The sequence below is a fragment of the Erithacus rubecula genome (assembly GCF_903797595.1).
Source record: "Erithacus rubecula genome assembly, chromosome: Z".
In the NCBI taxonomy this organism is placed as follows: domain Eukaryota; kingdom Metazoa; phylum Chordata; class Aves; order Passeriformes; family Muscicapidae; genus Erithacus; species Erithacus rubecula.
This window is the reverse complement of record NC_136661.1, coordinates 22189301-22209076: the sequence shown is the minus strand read 5'-3', so window position 1 is coordinate 22209076 and position 19776 is coordinate 22189301. Positions and strand designations below refer to the sequence as shown.

General features: G+C 39.1%; 1 protein-coding gene across 4 annotated transcripts in view; it reads left to right on the top strand.

Moving 5' to 3' along the window:
• The window catches only part of RAI14 (retinoic acid induced 14), an 88501-nt gene extending 70265 nt beyond the window's left edge, over window positions 1–18236 (top strand). For 2 of the 4 annotated variants that reach the window (XM_079329842.1, XM_079329843.1), the window contains exons 6-18: window positions 3205–3262; window positions 3459–3529; window positions 4872–4978; window positions 7230–7408; window positions 8049–8077; window positions 9033–9119; window positions 9838–9924; window positions 10611–10671; window positions 10983–11101; window positions 11603–13108; window positions 13863–14012; window positions 15898–15963; window positions 16216–18236. In XM_079329842.1, coding sequence (XP_079185968.1) covers window positions 3205–3262; window positions 3459–3529; window positions 4872–4978; window positions 7230–7408; window positions 8049–8077; window positions 9033–9119; window positions 9838–9924; window positions 10611–10671; window positions 10983–11101; window positions 11603–13108; window positions 13863–14012; window positions 15898–15963; window positions 16216–16293 — 2598 coding nt within the window. In that variant the 3' untranslated portion in view covers window positions 16294–18236. The remainder of the gene's footprint in view (window positions 1–3204; window positions 3263–3458; window positions 3530–4871; window positions 4979–7229; window positions 7409–8048; window positions 8078–9032; window positions 9120–9837; window positions 9925–10610; window positions 10672–10982; window positions 11102–11602; window positions 13109–13862; window positions 14013–15897; window positions 15964–16215) is intronic. The other 2 variants (XM_079329844.1, XM_079329845.1) reach the window with 2 other exon arrangements.
• Window positions 18237–19776: the final 1540 nt, after the last annotated feature.

Sequence of the window (19776 nt, the reverse complement as noted above, 5' to 3'; positions counted from 1 at the left end):
CTCCTTGGCATCAAGAAAGGCACATCAAGAGTAGTTTAAAGGACCTTTCAGACACTGACTGAATGATGGAAAACAGTGTGTCTTCCCTCAGTAGTTCCTTTTCCATGTCCAGCTGCTCTGACACAGCTTGGTTGGGTTTCAAGTAGGTTGTGGATTCAGCTTAACTTCCTGTGTTTTGTCTGTGTGGTTGGTTGACTTGGAATTATGTGGATCAAGAGTTACAGGGGGAAAGGTTTTTCACTTCTGGAGGGATTGTGATAATGTTCCACGGGAATGCTTTCTGTAGATTCTGTGTTTCACCATAGAAATATTCTCAAGTTTAAAGCCAAAGGAGATGAAAAAGAGTAGTTTAGATCCAAAAATAATATGGAAATAATCAAATCTTCAATGAAATGGGGTAAAGGACAGTGAATGGTTAGAAAGGGAGTTGAAAGAATGGGGAGAAAAAGTAAGAAAAACAAAAGTGAAGATGGCAGAAGAGTCTCATTGTCCATCTCAGCTCCATTTCAGAAATTCAGGTAAGTTTTCATGGTGATGATCAGAGAAACAGAACAGGTATTTCTGAGCTATCAGTAAGTCTCAGATAAATAATGCACACAGTCTGAGAAGAGATGAAATAATGATTAAGAGCCCCGTTTGAACACAACGGTGCAGAAAGGGAGTGGATCCTATATCCCAGCCTCCAGACTGTTTTCCCGGGTTGTCCTGTGGCTGTCCTGTGTCAGGGCAGCGCACACAGGGCGCGGTTTCGCCGTCCCGCTGTGCTTGCCGCGCCGTCCCGCCCGCCTCTGCCCGCGCGCGGCGCCGCCAGGCGGCCGCTGCTGGAATCGCAGCTCCGGCAGCTGCTGCTCCCGCTGATGCTGCCCTGGTTTCATCTCAATGTCCAGACTGATAAACACGTTCCTAAGTGCAAAGCTGTGCGATATTCTCCAGTAATTCATGCTCTTAGGATTATCTTCTGTGGGCCAAAGTGTGTGCAAGGAATGTCTAGGTGGTGTTGAACTAAAACGGGATGAATAATTATTTCACACGGGAGAATCATGATATTTTTTGTTGCAGAATGTAAGAGTCTATGTGATCCTGTTTTCCTAGATACTCCTAGGCATGTTGGAGACAGTGATGCATGTAAAAGTCAAGAGTTATAATATTTGTTTTCTAGAAACCCATAACTTTAGGGTTGTGTCCTCTCCTGTCCAATAAAAAACATTGAAATTTGTGAAGGGTTTAGAGAACCAGACCTGTGAGGAGCAGCTGAGGAAGCTGGTGGTGTTTGGCCTAGAGAGAAGGGTAGACTGTATCACAATAAGAAATGAGAAAATGGCTTCAAGTTGCACCTAGGGTGCTCTAAGCTGGATATTAGGAAAATTTCTTCACCTGGGGACATTTAAGAGATGTGTAGATGTGAGAAATATTTTAGTGATGAACTTGGCAGTACTAGGTCAACAGTTGGATTTTATGATCATGATTGTTATTTCCAACCCAAATGAACCTAAGTTTCTATGATACTTTCTCTTTGTTGTAACTAAAACAAAAATCTTGTGCACCAAAATAAGCCTTGATAAAAATTTGGTTATTTTTTCTTTACTATTTATTGCTTTGAAGTCTAGATTGATCAATAGCATCTGATAACTGTAATACAACAAGATATAACTGGATTGTTGATGCTTATTTTTCAAAATGCTAGTGAACCTGTATGGCATTTGACAGTGGGCCCATGGCAACCTCATGAACTTTATCAAGGCCAAGTGCTGGTGCTGCACCTGGGTCAGCCCAGAGAGCCAAACGTGTCCTGGGCTGCATCCAGAGCCCCGTGGGCAGCAGGGCAGGGAGGGGATTCTGCCCCTCTGCTCTGCTCTGCTGAGACCACCTGGAGCACTGCACCAGAGCTGGGGTCCCTGCACAGGAGGGACAGGGACCTGCTGGAGCCAGCACAGAGCAGGGTCATGAAGAGTGATGCCCTGAGAGGCTGCCTAGAACAGAGGCTAGACAGTGTGGTAGGAATAAAGTAGGTATGTATTTATTAAAAGGTCTTCAAAGGATACACTTTTGCCCAGCCATGGCAGCAGCCAAGATGGGCAATGGGTCATGAATTTTCACACTTTTGTAAGTTTTGGTCCATTTACATATTGGGGTTAATTGTCCAATGACAGCTCCAGGTTTTGAAGTCCTATCCTCCCACCTTGCTCTCCTCAATTCATTGCTTATACTTTTTGGTCCTGAAGCTTCAACAGTGTCCTTGGTTTTCAGGTTGGAAAAGGAATGTTTTTTCTAACTAAACTGTGAAGAGAATTTGCTAACACTTTATATGGAGTTCAGAGTTATATACTAATGCAATACAGAATCTGGATAATATGAAAACTAAAACTTAAGGCATCAAGAGGGATGAAGCACCTCTGCTGTGAGACTGTGGTGCTCAGCCTGGAGAAGAGAAGGCTCTCAGGAGACCATAGAACTGCTTTTCAGTATCTAAAGGAGCCACACAAGAAAACCAGAGAGGGAGTTTTTACATGGGTATGTCATAATAGGACAAGTGGCAATGGCTTCAAACTGAAGGAGCGTAGGTTTAGATTCAGTATTAGGAAGAAATTCTTTACTATGAGGGTGGTGAGGCACTGGCACAGGTTGCCCAGAGAAGCTGTGGATGCTCCATCCTGGGCAGTGTTCAAGGACAGGTTGGGGCTCTGAGCAACGTGGTCTGGTGGAAGGTGTCCCTCCCTCCATGGCAGGGAGTTGAAACACGATGATCTTTAGGGTCTCTTCTAATCCGAACCATGCCAGGGTTCTATAAAAAAATGCAGGACAAATTGCCTTAGAACATGTTTGCTTTAGCTATAACTGTAATGTTTAAAACAAAAAAGAGTCTGAGGCAAAGGAGAGATTTTATTTACTGATTCATTTATTACTTTATTATGCATTTATTTACAATTTTATTTACTGACTTAAATTATTCTGAAACTATAACATTTTTGGGGGCAGTTCTCTTAACCATGTGGATTTCCTATGGCTTCAATATAAGTTGATATGAAGACAGGAAATACCAGATTGGTAGAGAGAGAAGCTGTACCTTCCTTCAATTTTCTTCTCTGAAGCAGCACATATATATTTTTGCAAAGATGTTAAGCACTGGCTATATAAAACATATGTTTTATTTTCTTTGTATTTCTCTGATTGTTTTTTTTTCCTTTTCCTTATTTAATTGTGCAGAGTAAATGCCCAGTCGACAGCACTGACAATTCTGGGAAAACAGCTTTACATTATGCAGGTAACTTCTTGATGAAAGTTTTTTCTGTTTTGTTGTGCTTGATATTCCTAGCTCATTAGCCTAGAAGTTGTTTTTGTACTCCATTGTAATGCTGCAGTATTGCAAGTAGAAGTGTGGGACACAAATTTTGAAATTGGGCTTTAATGGACTTTCACGATTGTGTTGTTTTTTAAAATAAGATTTTATTTTGTTTTAGCTGCATGTGGATGTCTTCAGGCAGTTCAACTCCTGTGTGAGCACAAATGTCCCATTAACATCAAAGATTTGGTATGTACTTCTTCTCCTCTTGTGTACTGCAGATAGTTCAGAGCTTTTTTCACCTTCATTGCCCTTACCACACTCCATCTCAGGTGCAGTAGTTCAGAGCAGTGCTGTGCTCATACCTTCTGGGATCTCTGTGCTGGAGAAATTTCCTTTTTCATCCAAGGTTTACTGATTATTGAGACATTGGCACCAGTAGCCAGAATCAATTCTTACACATTCAAAACATAATTAAAAGTGTTTCAATTGTCCCCAGGAGGCTTTGGAAAAGGCCCATTATGTGGCCAAGGGCTTCAAAATGCTTACAATGCCCAATCAGAGCATGATAAGCCTGAGGCCTATTCCAAACGTCCATATGGACATATTCCATATGTCCATAAGCCTGACATATTCCAAAGGCTCAGAGACAACTACTATGAAATGTCTACAATCAACCAGGTCTGGCTTTGGGAATGACAAAAGAGAAGGGGATCTGTAAATCACTGGCCAGGCAGGGAGTGTTAAAGATACTGAAACTTGTTTGGTTTTGGCTTTGGTCTATATCTGGTCTTTCTGGCAAAAACAAATACGTCACACACATCTGATCTAAGATTTCAGCAGATGTGTTTTAAAGGCATAAAATGTTTGTTTAGTCTTAAGGCTGTAGGAGTATCTTAAAAATGTCCTCAGCTACATCATGGCTGGCTATAGGAAAGAGAGAGAACCAATCTCAGAGGTGCATGACAAAATTATAAACAATGGTCAGAATTTGGGTAGTAGACCTAACTGGGAAATTCCAGTTAGCTACTAGTAAAAAAATAACCTCACCCTGAAGGTGGTCAAACACTGGAGCTGGCACCTAGAGCTGTGTCTTTCCCTTTGGGTGTGCTTAAAACATGACTGGCCAAGTCTCTGAGCAATTTGCTGAAACTTGAAGTTGGCCTAGCTTTGGATTGAGAAAAAAGTGAGAGACCCCCCAGATATCTCAAAAGGTGTCTTCCAATGGAGTTATTCTATGACTTTATGAAATGTTGTATTTTTGTTGAGTACTTAGTTAAAATTACCATTTTTGTTGTGGAGCTACAGAAAGATATTTTGTAGTTTCAAAATAATTGTGTTTAGCATTGAGCAAACAGCAAAGGGAGTACAAAAGCAAAAATCATTCCTAGCCTCTGTGGTTTGCATCATCCCCAGCAGACAAGAAAGCAATTATAGCACACTCAGCTATGTTTATGTTACACAGGAAAAATGTTGTAATAGCGCCTCATTTTTGCTATGCAAAGGTAAAATTTATAGATGACCTTAAATCTCAGTGTGTTTTTGTAAGTGGATGGAATATTATTCATAGTTTCTTTATATGTGTTTCTAGGATGGGAACATACCTTTGCTGCTTGCAGTACAAAATGGTCATACAGAAGTCTGCAAATACCTTCTGGATCATGGAGCAGACATCAACACCAGGGATAAAAATGGAAGGTACGGCAGATTAACATATTGATTCTTCACCAAAGCTTGCTGTCAAATGAAGATCCTCTCAAATCATTCCTAAAATAGTTGATGTTAGGTGAAATAATGCTTTCTGTACTAGACAGCGTATCCTGATTGCTGAGAAGTCTTACAGAACTCTGATTGAAATGGAAAATGAAGCAGAAACTATGTGACTATAAAACTAATCTACCTGTAAGATTTCCCTTGGGCTACCAGAGCAGTATAGCCCATTTTTAAATTATTCCTATGTGAATATGATTGATAGCTCTTACCCACACATCACTTTCTAAGAGTCCCAGTTTGAAATGCTGCTCTCTTCTTGGAGTGAGTTAATACCTCCAGCTTAAATCCTTAAAACTGCTACTTGTGAGCAAAATCTGTGGAGGGTTGGTTTTTTGTTTCTTTTTTTTTTGCTATAATGCAGCCACAGCAGCAAGAAAAAAAATACAGTTAATCTCCGTGGTGGAGATGCTGTTGTTTTAGAAGGTGCCAATTAGAGATTTTTCTGCATTAAGAGATAGTGCATGTATCAGAAAACTTTTAAAAAAGTGACATCCATGTTCTGATGATACTGACAAAGATCAAGACTCTTAAAAAATTATGGACTATTTTATAAACAGCTGGTCAAACTGTGGAGGTAAAAATGGGATACTGAGAAGACTTGGCACATACACTTCATAGCAATCTTGATTATTCTTTGTGACACAATGCTGATTCTGTTCTCTGGTGGCATCTGTGAACATAACACTGGACCCTAACTTGTTTTTTATCAGTCCAAAGTTCATTAGAGTGCTCTTTGTTTCCAGTTGTCTGAAGAAAACCCCTTTGTGTTCTGTCAGTTTTTCTTGCCTCATTGGTGCTTTGAACCTGAGGTGCTGCACACTCTGGGGCCTCTGCCTTCCCCTCACTCTCCTAGTGTTTAATCAGCAGACAGTGCTAAGACTTCCTGCTTTAATTGGATGAAGGAGTTTCTGTCATAGATAGGACTCCCTTTTTGTATTTTTTTAAGATAGTACTGTGTGTAGAAGCAACAAAACATTTTAACATGGAATATGCTGGTTTACTTCTTGCTTTAATTGTGGTGAGGGAAGTGACTACTGCTGCATCTCATATTCACAGAAGTATTTAAGATTTTACTGAAACAGGAGAAACCTCATTGGGAGAAGAGAAGGATAACCTTTGAAAATGGCATCTCCAGATTCCTATCATGTCCAGACTAAGTGAATTATTTTGGCAATCTTAAACCATCCCTGTGTCTCTGGAGGTGTTATCCAGGTTGTCACTCACCACTACTTTTAGCACAGCACTGTAGCAGCAGTCACTTTTCCAAGTGACTCACCCATTTCAGAGAGTATGTTTAATTCATTAGTGAAACTGTTGTCTTGATAGTTAGCAAATATTATCACTGTAGTAACCTTTCAGCATCTTATCTGCACTGTGGAATGTGTTTGGCAGTAAACTTGGCCAACCTATTAGACATGTTTTCATGCTTAGAAAGGAGAACTGTGCCCGAGCAGGAAGGCAGTATTAGAGCGTGCTTGAAAGGTGAGGTTTTCTGTGTGTTTGCAATTATACTGTATGTCTCTTATGGCCCCTTCAAATAATTGAGAAAAGCAGATACAACCTGTTAGAAGACTTCTTCTATATGCTCTGCTTACCCTTGGAGCTAGCCCTGTGCAGCTGCCATGTGTTGGAAAGGGAATTGTTTGTGCTCTCATGAATTTCCTTTTTTTCCTTTTTTTTAGACTGACAGTAGCACAGGGTTTGAAGTGAAACTCATCTCTTGGACTCACTGAAGATCTAGCTTTTTTGCCTTTTTGATTGAACTCTGTTTGTCTGTTTTGTCTCAAACACATGTGACGGAGAGCAGGAATGAAATAAAGGTTTTCATGTTGTACCACCACTGTGATCAGAGTGTAATAGTGAGGTTTGTTAGTCTGACTTTTTCTTTCAACCATTTCTATCTATGACTCCCCTCTCAGCCTCAGGAAGCCATTTTTAGAAATGCTTGCAGACCTGTATTTGCAGCTGGAGTGTATGAGGGAGAGGAGGAAGAGCTTGTTTGTAAGGAGAAACAGCAGTTACATTTATGTACCAATAAATAGGTTGATAGAATCTTGGACTTTATTGCGCAATAACAGTCACACTTCTCTTTTTCCCCAGAAAAATGAGCTGTTAAGGAGAATGCCCTTGACACTTGCTGTTTGTGTTCTGTTTTGTTTTGTTTTCTCTTATTCAGAACTGCTTTGATGATGGCTTGTGAAGCTAGCAGCCTTAACATGGTGGAAGCTTTCCTCAGGAGAGGTGCAGATGTCAGTTTAGTAGATGTCTTTGGACAGAATGCCCTGCACTATGCCAAACTATCTGAGAATACAGGGATCCAGAATCTCCTGTCATCAAAGATATCACAGGACGTGGGTATGTGAGAGAGGCTGACCTGCACTTTGTAACTTCTTGAACAGGCTACATGTATATTCAGCACTGAACAGATTTACTTCAAAGTGTAGCCTGAAATGTTGCAAGAGCCATTTTCAAGATTATCTGGCTGGGACTTCCAAAAACTCTTTGCCATGGATTTTAATATTTAGCATGGGATAAAGCTGTGAGCAGGCCAAAAAGAGTTGTTTTGGAGAAAGACAAGTTGATGTAACACCGTCGTGAAATTTTGCATACAATTTGGAATGGGCTCTCTTTTATACATAGAACCCCTCTGTAGAGGGGCTGAGAAGGAACTAAAGCAGGCAAAGCATTTTAAGGTCAAGCTACAATGGATTTCTGAAGCAGGAAGCTTGATGAATAAGAGTGGAGCAAGACTGTAATATAATAAAAATTGTCATGTTTCTTCAGATTTTTCCTCAAAATGAAACCAAACATTAGCAGAGAAAGGATGTGATTGAAATAAAATTTGCAAATTGTATTTCTCAAGTTTCAAACAGGAATTAAAAAACCAAACCATTCATCTATGGTATGGGAAGCAGAGCAGAGAGATGGGTTAAGAATGGCAAATAACTTTTCCTTTAGTAACTTTTTTGTATTCCACTTCTTTTCTGCTCCACAGAGGCAAAGTCTCCAACAAAAGCAAAACAGGTATTTGTCATTTTAGTTTTGAAAATACTCTGACTCTCTCAACTTGTACCATAACAAAAAACAGTAACAGAAGCAGTAGTAAATGTCACTGTGAGATGGGTCGCTATGACTACTATGTAATGTAAAAGATTTCTCTTGCTTATTTAAGAAATGTGTTTCAGGAACATTACTTTTAGACTTAGCTTCTCTGTGTAACAGCAGCCAGCACCATTGTGAGGGGAGGAAAGGAGGGCAAGTGTGTATGTGCATGTGTGCTGGAATGATTCCTGCTTTCCTCATGTTTGTGTAGGAGCTTGGCTTTTGAATGCCCTGTCTCTTTAAACAGCAGAAAACAGGATCTAGAAAAATTCTCTCTTTCTAAAAACATAAAATTTAAGGTTGTCCCTGATTGCTGGAGACCCCTTCCTATGAGAATCACCGCAGATTTAGGCGATTAAATTAGTTTGTTACATTTTTTATTTAGTGTAATATCTTGGAGTGCAAGTAGACCTTGTAGATTGCTGGTGGCTGGGAAGTAGACAAGGGTGCATTGCATTAGTTCATTCCTTCTCTGAGTGCAGAAGTGGGTTTTTTGGAGGGCTTAGGCAGAAGCTGGTGGAGAGGAAAGATGGTATCTGAAGAATGGCATGACTGGGCTGTGTGTGAGTGGAAGTGTTTAAAGGTCACTGGTGCTAAACCTATTGTCAGCTTCTGCTTTTTCACTAAATCTTGTTTGTTTTCACTGGAGCATGGTTTACAAGGGAACAGATTCTTATTGTCAGGCATGTTTAATATCTTTGTGTTAGTAGGGATGTGGTCTTTACATAGGGGGGAAAAGGCACTGCATGAGCTGCTAAAGTTGATATTAATGTGGGATTTTTTTTTTTTTTTTTTTTTTTTTTTTTATAAAACAACTTGCTCAAACTTTACTAACCAAACTAACAAACCTACCTTTTCTGGCTGGTGAAACTTTCAGCATGATCAAGGCTCTAAATTAAGTTCAGAAAGAAGTGGAACTCCAAAAAAACGCAAAGCCCCACCTCCTCCTATCAGTCCTATTCAGGTAAAGAAAAGACCAATTTTGAGATGCTTTTAGGGGATATAAAGAATTTTGAACATTATTAGAATTATGTGGGCAGGATTTTCTCTGTCACTGTTATTTTATATGCCTGTCTTATCATGAGTGCTTTTCCTGACATTAGAATGACACCATGAAAGCATATGTTGCTTAGATTAATTAAGCAAAATTGCTTAAAATACAGCATGGTCTAAGATACAATTGTACAAATTTTACTCTACAATTGCTTCTTCCAACTAAAGTTGAAGTTTACCTTTTTGCTGATTTCAATAAGTAAATAGTAAGTTCTTTATATTTTAGTTATACATATGTATGGATACATATTATTATGAGTATATATGCATATCAAAATAAAATACTTAACTGCATTTTGATACTATATCAGTCTATTTAATAGTTAGGTTTAATTTTAAACCAGAATGTAACCTGTGTAACAGCATGTAATACCAATTTAGAAGGGCACTAAATAACTAGGTCTGTTCTCTGAAAGTTATCTAGAGTTATGACTTATGTTAGTACAGGTGAAAGTACTCTTTAATGCATTTGCATGCATGTATATATATATATGTGTGTGTGTGTGTGTGCATACAGATTATGGATATATAGGTATACACATATATACATATATATATGGGCATATGTTAGAGAGGTAGCTGTATATGCATGAACGTATACATAGCTATTTATATAAAATTTTTTACAGGTTAATGATTTGTCCTCTCCATACTCCTCAACTTCAACTCCCATAACTGGAAAAGGGCAGACTTTCTTTGCTGATCAAGTGTGCAAGGTATCAGTGTTCCATTCTTAAGAGCTTAGGGAAGGAAAGTATTGGAGATGTTTTGTTTGATGTTCTGTTTTGATGACTGCACAGTCTCCTGTGACTTAATTAGCAGAATTTTAGGAGCAAAAATGAATCCAAATCTATTTCAGTTCAATTCAACCATAAACAAGTGTAAAGATTATTTAAATGTGTAACAACATATACATAGTCATAGGTGAGTTAGTGTTTAGGATTATGATTACAAAAGCATCGATGTTCCAGGATTTCAATTTCTAATACCAGCAAAGTGCATGGAATTGGGCAGTGCAAAAAGAGATCATTTTACCAAAAATGTCAGTGAAAGGGTTAAGTATGTTCTATCTGATCTTTACCTTGTGATGCTGAAGATTTTTTTAAATACATGTTAGTATATTGCTATTATTTATACAGGGTTTGCAGTTTTCCAAATTATTTACAAGATAGCTCCCTGTATTTCATTAGTATTTAATGGGAGTTGGGCAATGGAACTTGAATGGCTTTAGCCCATTTTGGAATATTGGACACATGCTACACAATTAAACAAGACCTCAGAAATAAAAGATCCACTTGGACAGACTTTATCCAGCAGGATCTGTACTGTCTATAGTTCTTTGTGGTGAACTGTCCAGCTTTGCATCTGCTTTCTGTGAAAATATTTTCTTTTGATATCTTAGCAGGAAGAATTCAGCTCCTTGCACAGGGATAATAAAGAAAGACTGAGTGACAGCACAACAGGTATACAATTAATCCTTATCTCATTAGGCATTTTAGGTGGCATGAAATGCTGAAAATCTCTGTACCTTTCCACTTAGAACATGAGACACACTAACTATTGAGAGTGATGTTTTGTAATTCCACAAGCAACTCCTACCAAAACATCCTGCTTCTATTGCATTAACACCTTCTTGGGGCATTTGTAGGAGCAGATCTAATGCTCACTGTGTTTAGTGGTCATGGGAACAAAGTGTTTCATTTGAAATGGTGGAATAACTAATAGTATTTCAGCTTTTTGAAAGCTTTTTAATCTTTTTTTTTTTTCTCCAAAGGTGCTGATAGTTTATTGGATGTGAGTTCTGAAGCTGACCAACAAGATCTACTTCTGCTGATGCAGGCAAAAATTGCCTCTCTGACATTGCACAACAAGGAGCTGCAGGACAAATTACAGGTGGCATATTTTTGTGCTATTCTGATGCTCTCTTAATCTGCCAGGCAGAACAAAGAGCTGCTTACTGCTTTAAAGAGTTGTACTGTGATGATCTTTTAACAAGTTTATTGCTAAGATCATGGAAACACTCTGCCCCAAAGGATTAAGTCAGTGTTTTGATCTTCTCACTTTTCCCATGAATTACTGAATAACTTTGTTTATTATGATAACCACATTCTAAAATACGTTGTTAACAGTTGTGCTAGCAGAATTTTAATTTGCATAGCTTTGATTATTAGCTTATGGAGCTCAGTCCAGACTTTCAGAGGAGCTTGGCACTTCTGCCTTCTCTCACCATAGATGAGAAATGGGAGCAACTGAGTTTCGAGCTTTCTAGAACTTTCTTCCACAGCTCTTTAATCATCTGTCTCCGTAGGATGTGGCAATACTCCCTTGATTACTCTATTCTAAAAAATTATAATCATGTTCTTGTTTTTATTGTGCAATTGTTTTTTTGAACAGGAAAGAGCACCCAAAGAAGGGGATTCAACTGTAGAATCTTATTTAATCCAAACACAGTTTGAGCAAACATCAGAGAGACAAAATGAGTTCTTGGCACAGGAGCTGAATCCTACATTAAATGCCATCCAAGAAAAATTGACAAGCCCCAGAGAAGTAAAAATGAAGTACCTCCAGGAAGACTTAAAGGATGTGCAGAGAAAATTAGAGAATTCTGAAGCCAAAAGAAAGCATGTAGAAACTCAAGTCCACTCTAGAGTCCCCGAAGCAGATTATTTAAATAGCCCAGACATTTCAGAAAATGGTTCTGATCTTAATTTGAGCTTCCAAGAAACTCAAAACAGGCATGAGGAAGCTGTAAAAGAGGTTTCGAACATACAAAGGCAAAAGAAGCTAGGTCTTATTTCCTCTGAAAGTGAAGAAACCAGTTCTGATCTGAGTATGTTGAAGGTTACTTATGGAGAAGTTGAAGCACTTAAGCAAGAATTGAAGAAAGCATTAGAGGAAAGCGAAAGACAAAAAGAAAAAGTGAGAGAGTTGCAGAAGAAGTTTGAGGACAGAGAGCAGAATGTGGCAGGCAAATTGTCTGTAGAAGAGTGTGAGGAAATGAAGAATTCATATTGTTTAGTTATTGATAACATTAATCAAGAGAAAGCTTTGCTGATTGAGAGGTACAAGGAAGGCCAAGAGGAAATTAAAAGGCTACAGGACAAGCTGGCAAATCAGATGCAGTTGGAATCTGGTGCTGAAGCTGGAGAAAGGAAAGATGTGATGCACAGAACGATAGATGAGCTCAATAGGCAACTCAGTGAATTGTCCCAGTTGTACAAAGAAGCACAAACAGAGCTTGAAGACTATAGGAGGAAGAAAACCCTAGATGATATAGCTTCAGACTACATTCCTAGAGACGAACATGAGAAACTGATGGAGGTGACAAATTCTTTGAAATACAAAGCAGAAAATGAGTTGTCAGAAATGAAATCCCAGTACACAAAAGTATTAGATGAAGCAGAAGAACTTAAGCAACTGTTAGACATTCAGAAACAAAACTCCTTGCCAATTACTGAGCACCGTCAGGTAATCAATGCACTCAGAAATACCATAAAGGAGATGGAGGAAGAAATAAATGAGCTCAAACGACTGCTTAGCAACAAGGAAAGCGAATTAAGAAACTTGGAAAAGGTGTTACTGGAAGAAAAAGCTGCAATTAATGAAGCCATGGTACCCAAGGCCTCGTATGAAAAGCTCCAATCCTCACTGGAAGGTGAAATTAGTGCTTTGTCATCTAAACTGAAGGATGTAATCCGAGAGAAGGAAAATATATCCTTAGATGCCCTGAAACTGAGAAATGAAATTTTGCACTTGAAAGAAGCAAAAGAAGGTATGCATACTCTGCTTGAAGCAAAGGAACGGGAGGTGACTGATCTTCAGCACAAGTACCACCAGGTTCAAGAAGCTCTTATTGAAATGAAAAACTCATCAAAACTAGAAGAAGATAAAGACAAAAAGGTCAGTGACTCAGTACAGTGGAGGGGTAATGCAAGTTCAGAGTCCAAAGCTGATGCTTGAGTGACCTAACAGACGATGTTGGTTCAAGTAACTTCTGAGTGCATTTGCCCCTCAGAAAATCCAGGTATTGAGAGCAAAGGAGTTTTCTATGTGTTTGGCTTTGCAGTTCGTTTCCCTCCCCTGTGGAGATACACATGATCTTTCAATTTACCGCTTTTAAATTCTGCTTAGGTTGGGTTCACACTATTTAGGCAGCTGAAATCAAAGAAGTGAGATTTACAGCAGGAAAGTATTCCAGGGGAAACAAGAAGACAAAATCTCAGGAAGGAGCAAAAATTCACTGCTGGGATATTACTACATCATCTCAACCATAGCATGGTTTGACTAATTTTCTTTTGCAGCTACCACATCCATCACTAGGAATTCCTTTATGAAGAGCTGTGCATTTTGGTAGCTGTGATGCTAACCTGTGTTTGGTTCAGCAGCAGAATTTGTAAAGATGGTAAATGCAGCCCTTCTTGTTAAATATTGGTGATGTTCAGAACAAGGAGTGCAGTTTGAATAGACTGGACTAGAATGGGGAATAGAGGAGCATTGTAACTCTTTGCTTACGTGACATCTCTGTCCATAGAATTTATTTACAATTTGGTTTTCCCCACTTCTTAAATTTAAGTCACAAATAACTCGAAGATAAGACACACAGGAATATAGTATGCATAACATCTTTTAATGAAAATCTGTTTTGCCTCCCTAGATCAATGAAATGTCCAAGGAAATTAGCAAATTAAAAGAAGCATTGAACAGCCTTTCTCAGCTCTCCTACTCAACCAGTGCCCCCAAAAGACAAAGCCAGCAGCTGGAGGTGTTGCAGCAACAAGTGAAGCAGTTGCAAAACCAACTGACTGTAAGTGTGATAATTTGTAACCTAATATTAGTCCCAGTTCTCCAAAGAAACATGTACTATTCTTCATTCTACCTTGTTTAAAATAGAGTACAGTCAATGAGTACATGGAAAAGAATCTTCATCCAAAAATCTGTAATTTCTCTTTCTCTGAAACATGTAGGAATTTGTAAGTTACAAATAGCACTTTAGAAGGAGTATAACTAAAGAAAGCTGGTTTTCCACATATTTTTTCTCAGACCAGTTGAGAAGCAGATTTCTTGTAGTAGAATGGAGTGACCAAACCTGCTGCTCAGACCTTAATTTGGGAAAAAGTATGATCAGTGAGCAGAGGATTTTCAAGAACATTCATCAGCTGAAGTTGATTTGGGTTTTTAAGCTTTTTGGAAGAAAGCATGGGGTTTCAAGTCAAGCAAATGCGTTGTTTATGGGGAGCATAGTTTATTCTCTGAAATTCTGAATGCCTTACATATTTTTTTCTAATTTTGTTGTTAATGCATGAAAGATACAGTTTTCTAAGCTGGGTTGAGTCATAATTGATATTTCCTGTAGTTTACCTGCCCAAAGGAGCACTTCATTCACTGTTGAGGATGAAAAGAAAGTATTGTCCAGTGGAGGCTTGTGTTGAGGGCTGCCTCTGAAAGGAGAATTTCCAGACTGACACGCTAAGTCAGTCTGCTTCCTATTTTCACAGCAGAAAAAGCAGGCTCAGTATGTCAGAAAAATTCCCTTGCAGATGAGAGAAATAGTAGGCAGAGTATCCTGTCAGTGTGAGGGCCCAGACTTTCTTATTCTCCCTATCTGAATGAACCCTTCATCTCCCATTAATTAGGACCAGCAAAGTAGTGTGAAGTGCAAAGGCGTGCAGCACTTTAGGAGAGCAGGTAGCATTTAAACAGGACAGAAGCACTCTTTCCTTCTAGTAGGTTAACTTTCCTAACAACTCCATGGATCTTTGGAAAGGTAGCTTCTGAGTCGTGGCAGGTTGTGATCATTGAAAAGGCTTTCATAAGTCAGGATCTTGCAGGGCAAGACCTTTGTAAGAACCTCCTTTCACCTGGGAAGGCATCAGCTCTAACAGGGGTTGATGCTTTTTTCGGGCTCACCTAAAAACAGAGGCCAGACACAATTCAGAGATTAAAAGCAGATGTACTTATTTAATGAAGAACCTTTAGGTATTTAAGGGCAGACAAAATTTCCCCAAAGGGGCTGCACCAAAATGGACAGCAATCAGTTTTCAGACAATTTTAAGTTTGGTCCGTTTGCATATCAGGGATTAATCCTCTAATTACAGCTTCAGGTAATGTAGTCATATACCCCCAGTTTGCTCCCCTCAATTCACTTTTGTTTATACTTTTTGGGTCCTGAGGCAGTAGGGTGACCTTGAGTTACAGGCCTAGAGGGATGGTTTTGTCTGAATATAACAGGAGAGCAGAAGCTGACAAGCTATGGATTTTTAGAGTTATACCCCAAAGCAGTACAGGATTTGAAAAACATAAAAGCTAAAATCCTAAGGCATCAGGGTCACTGCCTTCAGGGAAGAGCTGAGTTGCAATTGAGAATTCATTTGTCAGAGTACTGTTGGTTTTCCTCAATTCTGGTTGCTGATTAGCTTGGAAACAGAGTATGTTCCAGAGCTTTGCAGCACAGCACTTCTTCAAACTGATGATAGCACTGATTTTTTTACTGGGGTAGGTAGAACTACAGCATTTTCCTGGACATTCTTCCAAGCAAATTTAGAGTTCCTGGTGGCACGACACTGTCTGAGTAGTTTTCAATGCATTACATAAGACTATGGTTTGAATTTTCCCCAGTCAGAATCTAGATGGGGAGTTTCCAGTTTGATAGTTCTGAATGGTCTGTGCCTTTCTGCTTAACTGTTTTCTAGGAAACAAAGAAACAACACCAGGAAATTGTCTCAGTTTACAGGATGCACCTTCTCTATGCTGTGCAGGTATGGTTTCATGTTGTTAGTCACTCAGGGTTAGTATTTCAACTAAAGATGTTTCTGCAGATCTAGTAAGAATTTAGCATGTTTTCACAAAGACATCCCTCCCATACGGTATTACCATGCAAGAACAAATTTAACACTGCTTCCACTTGGGAAATGGATCTAATTACTACACCTGAAAAATAGTTTGTCAATATTCTTAAAGGCTAGAGCTGCATGAATTCAATCATCTTTTTTCTTTCTCCCTTTGTCTAGGGTCAAATGGATGAAGATGTCCAGAAAGTGCTTAAACAAATTTTGTCAATGTGTAAAAGCCAATCACAGAAAAAGTAAACAAAAAAGCCAAGGAAAACTCCCTATTTTTATTAATCTTGTTATGGTTGTTTTATCTAGATTTGCCTTAACATAAGATTTCAAATTGGCAATTTGCTGCTTTTGTGTTGTTGTGCTGTTTGTGAGGGGGATATATTTGTCTGTCTGTACCACTTTCATGTGCATTTCCATGTGCAGTAGCTAAACACATGCCTGCTTTTCATACCCAAAATGCAAGTATGCTCTTCAGACATTTTACATAGGCCACTCCATGTCATGTTTACCTTGTGAGTACTTTTCCAGCTTCCTCCAACAGCAGCAGGTTAACCTGGAGGAATGCACTGGTGTTGCCTGGGTAAAGGTGAAACTGCGAGGTCTTCTGTGCTGATTGCAAGATGCATCTTTACTACTGGGTGTGTTTGATGCTGCAACACTCAGATTGCTCACTGCATTTTGCCATATGCAGTCTTTGACAGAGCAGAAGTGAACCTTGCAGCAGCCAGCAGGAGTTGATATTTATGCTAAGCCAGAACGTCAGACAGCTACACTTCCTGGTGTAATATTATTTAAGATTAACACACTAAAGTGTAGCTGCCCCAATTCACCCAATGCACTGAGTACACAAAACCCATACCATGCTTCATAGTTTCCTTAACTACCTGGTAGTGGAATGAAACTATTTCAAAAGGTAAAAGCATTAGTTTATTGAAGTTATGTACATAAAGAACTGTCTCTATAAACAGCCCTTTATGATAGGTTTAGCTGTCTATGCAAGCGTTGGCCATGAAGCTCAGGAACAAAACCAGGTCATCTACTTTTAGACAAGGGAATCTAGTGAACACAGGATGTTTACAGTGAATGTCAATGCCTCATACTTCCTAACCTCACTTTTGTAAAGATCTTCTCTTCGGTATATTTTTACTGGCCCTCTAATGAATTTTTTTGTAACTAAACCATTTTTTCTACATAATATTTGCATTAAGCTTATTAACAAATATTTTTAGGTAATTGTGTCTTAGAGAGTTTCTTTTTATACCCCCAAGTATTCAGTAATAGTGAAGCATAGTAAAGTGTTTTCTGTTTGTAAGAAATTTGTATGGAATAGTAGACCTGTCTGTCAGTGTGATCCAGAGCAATGAAGTGTAAAATTCAGCCTGCTGTTCCAAAAAAAATACAGAAATGATAGGTAGAGAACAGCTGGAGGTGTCAAAAAAATCTGTATGTTGTTTTGAGAAGCTAGGGGCATCAATAAAGCCTTTATCAGCACTTCTACATTTAAAGTCAAATAAAAATGCCTGATATGGAATAGAGTGAAACTATGGAAAAATATTTTAAGCAGACACTGCACTTGAGGGTACAACCATTTTAACAAGCTTGCAGCTTCAGTATGGTATTGTGTGTTTTTTATTCTATGGGGATATGTCTCTATTAATAGAGAAATCTTTCAGAGCTATATAATCTATGAAGTTTATATAGAGTCATAATATGACAAGAGTCAGCAGTGCCTCAGGCTGACTGGACTCATTGTGCACTTATATCAGATAATTCCTAACTCTGGCAAAGCTAAAAGGATTTTAAAAGAAAAAAGAAAACCACCACCTTTGCATCAGTTAGACCTTGACGTTACTTTTGTTGAGTGCTTTAACTAATGCCATCTAATTTTGAACAGTATTTTGTAGTTAGACAGCTTTGAAAATGCTCCAAAGAAATGTGAAAACAATTTTGCTGCATCACTTCAAAAAGAACAAAATTTTAAGCATGCTAATGCTGCAAGTATAAAACTTGATGAACCATTTTGTAGGTTGCCTGATGGATTTAGTCTTCTACTTTGGTTTGGTTTGTATATTTATTACAATTATCTTTGTGGAATATTGGAAATTATATACTTCAGCATAACAAGTTTCTTTATATGTAATTTACAAGAAGTTTCCTCATGCAGCAAATAAACTATTTCCAATTTTTTTTTCATTTTTGTCTTTATTTGCTTTTTTATATTGATGGAAATCTCACTACTCTGTTATAACATAGTACAGATGTATTCTATATCTCCTGTTTAAATGGATGCCACAAGAACTAGGTTTTTGTCCCTGAAATTGCATCTTCATTATTAATTTTCTTGATCTGTTGTGTGGAATACATCCAGTCCAAACCCCAGGCAGTGAGTTTTACAAATGATGCCTTCTATCTCATTGATAAGTTTGTAGCCTTTTCTCACATGGGCATCCTGCTAGAGGGAATACACGTTTCCCATTTGCCACTGGATTTATCCCAGCAAAGCTTAAAGTACCTTAGAGCTGTAGCACAAATGAGCAATGACCCACAGTTCTTCAGCACTTCACACACAGAACTACAATGGGAATGTATGTATGGATATATGGATATATCTGCTTTTTAGCAGTCAGCCCCATTGTCTTTTATTGTGTCTTCTCAGTTTTATTTGAAAAACTGTTTCATCAATGACTAATTTACTACTATATTCTTGACTGAAGGAATTGCATCTCTTGTGATCACATCTCAGGGCTCTTTAGCCTCTTGCAGCAAATTTCTGTAAGCTGCCCAGCACTGGGTTTCCTTTGAAGACAGAGAGGCTGACATGCAGAGTTTGGGCCTTCAGGGTACATCTGCCTAAGCTGCTGTTCTGGAACATCCACATCTGCTCCTGGCCTCCTGCACGGTCAGTCACAACAGCATGGGCAGCGTTTTTATAGTGAATGCCTTTTTCTCTCTCCATTAAATGTGTGAGTACTGGGAATAAACTCCTCATGCCAAACTCACTCACTGCAGTTTGCACACAGCAGATGTAATTTGGGCAGAGCTTGAGCATGCTGGCTCTTCTCACCCACCCTATGTCCTGTCACAGTGACAAAGGATGGTAGCAGGCATCAGATGGAAGCTGGGAGGAGACCACATCCTAGATCTGCATTAAGATCCTGTTTTCTTTTGCTTCTTTTTTTTTCTTTTTCCCCTTTCTCTTGTTGTGTAAACTAACGACAAGTTCCGGTAAGCAAGTATTGCCCTGGTTATTTATCAGCTGGCTCTCACAGAGCCCTTCTTTTGCCAACCCAAATCAACATGAGAAGATGGTAGAGGGTGAAAACCCAGAAGGAGAACTTTTTGCAGTGCCATGTGTCCCTGCTGGTCAGGTCTTTTGGCTGCAGCAGCACATAGTGGCACATACCCAGCACCTGAGCACAGAGGTCATTATGCTCTGAGATGAGTCTGGGTTCCTGGGCATGTTGCATAGCAGACTTCCTGCTGGAGCCTCGTGGGTGGAGGCACAGGTAGAGAGCCAATCTTGCCCCATGCTGGCTGAGCAAGGGGCTCAGGGATGGCAGAATGGCCTGCTGATTGCCTTCCTACCTCTCCTCTCACCAGCTGCATGGTGATGTGATGTGCTGTGTGTCAGCATAAGACAGCAAAAGTCCAGGGAAGACCATGCTGCTGTGTGCTGCAGCAAACCACACAGAGAGCCCCAGGAGAACCTGTCAAGAAAGGGCCAGTGGA